This window comes from Triticum dicoccoides, chromosome 4B (assembly GCF_002162155.2).
Source record: "Triticum dicoccoides isolate Atlit2015 ecotype Zavitan chromosome 4B, WEW_v2.0, whole genome shotgun sequence".
Lineage (NCBI taxonomy): Eukaryota > Viridiplantae > Streptophyta > Magnoliopsida > Poales > Poaceae > Triticum > Triticum dicoccoides.
In genome coordinates this window covers 560283854-560288418 of record NC_041387.1, presented here as the reverse complement: position 1 = coordinate 560288418, position 4565 = coordinate 560283854, and the positions used below count along the sequence as shown (strand labels likewise).

Below are 4565 nucleotides of genomic sequence, written 5' to 3'. Positions count from 1 at the left end.
AAAACTGCACATGTAACATGGACAGTCCCTGGTGTGTGTTTCGGGGAGGGGGTATAAATCAACTGGTAGCAATAAATTTAGATGTCCAGGAATATTTACCGCAATATTTAGCCTTTGACGAAGCTTTCTCCTTACACAGCAAGTGTAACAGCAACAAGACAATATGAGGGAGTACGCCATAATATCATTGCAGGCTTCTCCGGAAGCTGACGACAACACAAAGTAACTATGTAAATCAGTCTTTAGTTACAGGTTAGTTAGGCTCACATAAGTTGTGACTGCATTATTTTTGGAAGTAGACCTAATGTAGTATAAGATCTTTGTTGCCATGGAAATTTTGATTTATAAGATGCTCAGCACATTAGAAGATTTGGCAAATGGTTAACTGATAAAAAATAGGTGCGTGGAAATTTGCTTGTCATAACTCTGACAGCTGATGTGGTAACTTTAAGAGAATTTTCTTACACATGGGCTTGTTCTTGGCGATTGAAGCAATTCTTGAGAACGTTCCACATGGAAAAAAGAAGGTCTTCAGACCTGTGTTATCACAAGCAGACAAACAGCAAGAAAAATATGTAAGAATCATTGGGGTCACTCATAAGCATCAAGTATACCTCCTCCCATATTGTTTTCCACACATTAACGGCATTATCTGAAGAAGTGTTAAGAATAGCAACATCCTATAGCCATTTATGTTATTTTTTTCGGTTTAATATGCATTCCACTGCATGGATTTCAATGTTGTGTTCAGATTAAAATACCTCAACATAAGAGTGCCAAACTATGTAATCAAGCATAAACTGTGTGGTTAGCAGTACGTTTGAGAGTGATATGACAAAAGCGTATATTGTGCTTGAGATAGCATGCACAGAACTACAAAGATAAAATAAAAACCATCAGTGCAATAGTGAGCATAATGATTAAATTTCCATTATACACTGAGAAAACAAATAGACATACACAGAGCTGGCTCTGAACAGCAACCAAGTAAATCTGCATGCCACTCATCACTGTATGATGCTGTACTCGAGACCAGATCATGGTTGTAGGGAACAGGTGAAGAACTCCTGCATGCAATGAAAACTATCAAGGATCTTATAGTATGGAAGTTCAATTTGTGGAGGGTAACTTTCAAAACATCATACAAGAGCCCAGTTCTCTTCCATCGGATCAGACAAATTGATGTACTCCCTCCGATGCAAAATACGTGTCGTGGTTTTAGTTCAAGTTACCAAATAGTAACAGATTTTAAAATTTTAAACCAGGCACACAAATTCATGACTCCAAAATAGTTTACTCATATTATTTTTATGTTCTTTGGAACGATATCATACATAATCAGGCACCAAGAGAGTCTAGCTAAACTTACTAACCGCGGTGCAACATAGGCATCTTTTTGCTTCTTTGGAGAGTCATCATCATATGATTTTGCACTGTCTTCATTAACTTTTGTGCACTTTGACTTGGTTTTCTTGGCAACCTTGGCATCGGTACTTTCGTCTGGAATAGAACTTTCCACGGTTCTAGTAACTCCAAGCAGGTGATGAATAACCTCGCACTGGGCCATATCCATGTTGCTTTGTGATCTTTGAAGCTCCACCTGGAGCTTCTCACTTTCCTTTCGAAGGGCTTCGTTAAATGGCAAGTTTGGATAAGAACAGGACAGAGTCTTCTTGAGCACTATCGAAGGATTTGTGCTAGGGTCAGGGTTTAACAGAGCTTCATGGACCTCTTTGTCTTCCTCGTCAAGAGAGTATTCACATTGATCCCTTTCAATGTACTCAATTCGCTCCTGAGATAGAGAAAAATGATGATCAAAATAGGCCTTGAAGCCAAAATGATACAGGGAGAAGCGGCAAAAGTTGGTAGTAACAGTGGACTAATCCAAGGTCACATGTTTAGTGACCCACGAGAGCTCATGGCCTGACTTCCTAGTAGCAATTCAATCATATTGATACATAAACAATGAAAACGATCATCGCCAAAAAGGCGGTATGTTTTTACTCAAATGAAATGAGAGAAGGAAACATTCTACAATAGAATCTTTTGGTTCACAGCAACTTCCTAGGCAGTCGGCAGAAAACAAGACACCCCACCAGAGCACTCACTCAGGAAAGCCACCAATCCAATCATATTCCACCAAATCTCAAAAGGCACACCACCTTTTTTTCTAGACCAGCATGTAAGTATATCCCAGCAGAATGGAATCAATACATAACAAATCAACATCTCCTAAAAGCCTAGCACCAATCTAGGTGTCCGATGACACTAGTATTATAGCACAAGTAGTAGTACAGAGCTAAACAAACAATTTGGTTGGGGAGAGGTGACTGATTACCGACCCGCACGCGGGCGTTGTCGACGAGCGTGATGAGCGGCACGAGGCGGAGGTAGTTGTCGATCTCGGTCTGCGCGGTGCGGAACCGGTAGACGATGTTCCAGCCCATGGCGAGGAGGTAGAGGTAGGAGCGGTCCTGGCAGGAGTTGACGAGCAGGTAGCCCCGGCGGAGCGCGTCCTCGAGCTGCTCCAGCGGCTCCCGCGTCTCCGGGTACTTCTTGAGCTCCGACACCCGGAGCTGCTCCAGCAGGCCGCCGATGAGCTTGAGGTGCTGCGCGAAGCGGCGGCAGTTGCTCTTGTGCATCCGCGCCGTGGCCGCCGCCTTGACGATGAGGCCGATGAGGCGCACCGCGTCCAGCCCCGTGAGCTGCGCGTAGTTGGCCAGGTCACCCACGCTCCCCATCGCTGCGGCCCCGGCTTCTCCCTCTCCCCCGACGAATCACCCGATCTCCTTGGTGCGGAGGAGCGAAATGCGGCCGGGCTGGTTAATCCGCGCGCGGAGCGAAGATCGAAGAGGCCCGGCCGGTGGCACCACTCATCTGACGGTCCGGCTGGAAATTCTGGGAGAGCAGATACTGTGCGGCGGCGGGCGTAGATCTGCGAGATCGCTCACTCGCGCCGGCGCGGCAGCATTCCCCGCCTTGCCATGGTCGGTGGTCGTTCCCCTTTTCGTCGCCTGCCACAGCGGCTGCAAGGAAGGAGAGAAATTAATGAAGAAGATAGAGATTTCCGGTTGCGCCGCAGAATTTGCACCGGAAACGGCGAAACGCGGCCAAGAAAACCGGGAAAGAAAAGCTCGTCAATTCTTACCTCTTTCTTTAGCTACCTCCTCCGGCTGCCTCGGCGAGCAATTAAGCGGGTAGGAGCGGCAGAGCTGCACGCGACGCTATCTCCCTCGAGCGGCGGGGCCGAGGGGAGGGGGGAGGACTGGAGTGAGAGCGGAGGCAATGCCGCTGCAAGTGGGAGAGGCGGCAGGCGTAGGGAGGATGAGGGAGGGAGGGGACGGCCTCTCCGTTGCTTGGGTGGTGGGTGCTACTGCTGGCACGAGGAGAGGAGAGGAGACCCTGGCTGGGTGGCTTTTGGACGGGCTCGCTCGTTAACTCCACTCTCCTCTCTAGGACCGCCGGTAACAGCCAACCACCCGATGTGTCAGTCAGCCGGAGTCGCGTTTACTGGACAGGCGGGCGACTTTACTTGTACTGGTGTCGTGCACGGGCAGTTCTGGGTTACCGCGAGACGTGCGGTGCCGGTGGGGTGGGCTGGTGCGGCGCAGCGTTCCTCTCCGTCTCCGGTCTCCACGCCGCGGGAGCGGGCTGCGGCAGGTGTCGACAAAGGGATAGTTTAATTCCTGCCTCGGAGCTTGTGCGCTGCGATAGCGCACTCGCAGGACCGGCCACGGCATGGCATGGCATCGCAGGACCGGCCAAAGCGCCCGTGAGCGCGAGGTGCGCTGGTGGTTGGTATAATTGCTGGCCTGCTGCTTTCGTTTCGTGGTTTCGTTCGGTGGTGGTGCACTTTGCTACGCCCCGTTGCCGCCGAGGCGAGGCGCACTGCCAATTTTTGTCCGCGGGTGCGTAATGTATGTATGCTGTGGAAGTGAAGTGCCACCGCACCGACCGGGGCCAGCGTGCACGAGCGGGCGGCCGCGCACTTACGTGAAGCGCCACCACGTAATGTATGTAGCTCGCTCGCCACGCGCCGGTTCTCCCGGTTCCTAATCGCTTCCGTTCGTAGTTGAGCGTTGACTTTTAAAAAAAAAAATATGAAAATTTCGAAAACTTATAAATTAAAAAAATGTTACAAATTTGAAAAAAATCACGGGGTAAAAAATTTATCGCGCATTTGAAAAAGTTAGTGAACTCGAAAAAGTTCATGAGTTTAAAGAAAGTTCACGAACTTTTAAAAAGTTAACAGATTTTAAAAAATATTGCAAATTTGAAAAAAAATCATGCATTCAAAAAATATACATGGATTTGAAAAAAGTTAGCAAAATTTAAAAAGTTTACAAATATGAAAAAATAACATTTGTAAAATGTTTGCCAAAAAAGCAAAATGGCAACAGAACAAACTGAAAAAAATGGCTGGGAACGTTTCAGAAAAAACAAGCAGCGACAGCTTACATGGGCTGATCCATTCTATGCACTGCGAAGTGAGCCGAAAATTATGGCCGCGAAGGAGCAAAAATTTAAATAAATGGGCCAAGAACAAGGTGGAGGGTGTTTGTGCG

The 4565-nt window shown here is 47.8% G+C and overlaps 1 protein-coding gene across 1 annotated transcript in view; it reads right to left on the bottom strand.

The window, feature by feature from the left end:
* Positions 1–3419, bottom strand: part of LOC119291455 (cell number regulator 13-like) — a 4927-nt gene extending 1508 nt beyond the window's left edge. The window contains exons 1-6 of the mRNA XM_037570208.1: positions 3149–3419; positions 2343–3026; positions 1374–1792; positions 961–1067; positions 466–537; positions 100–206 (exon numbers count right to left, since the gene is read on the bottom strand). Of these exons, the coding sequence (XP_037426105.1) occupies positions 100–206; positions 466–537; positions 961–1067; positions 1374–1792; positions 2343–2741 (1104 nt within the window). The 5' untranslated portion in view covers positions 2742–3026; positions 3149–3419. The remainder of the gene's footprint in view (positions 1–99; positions 207–465; positions 538–960; positions 1068–1373; positions 1793–2342; positions 3027–3148) is intronic.
* Positions 3420–4565: the final 1146 nt, after the last annotated feature.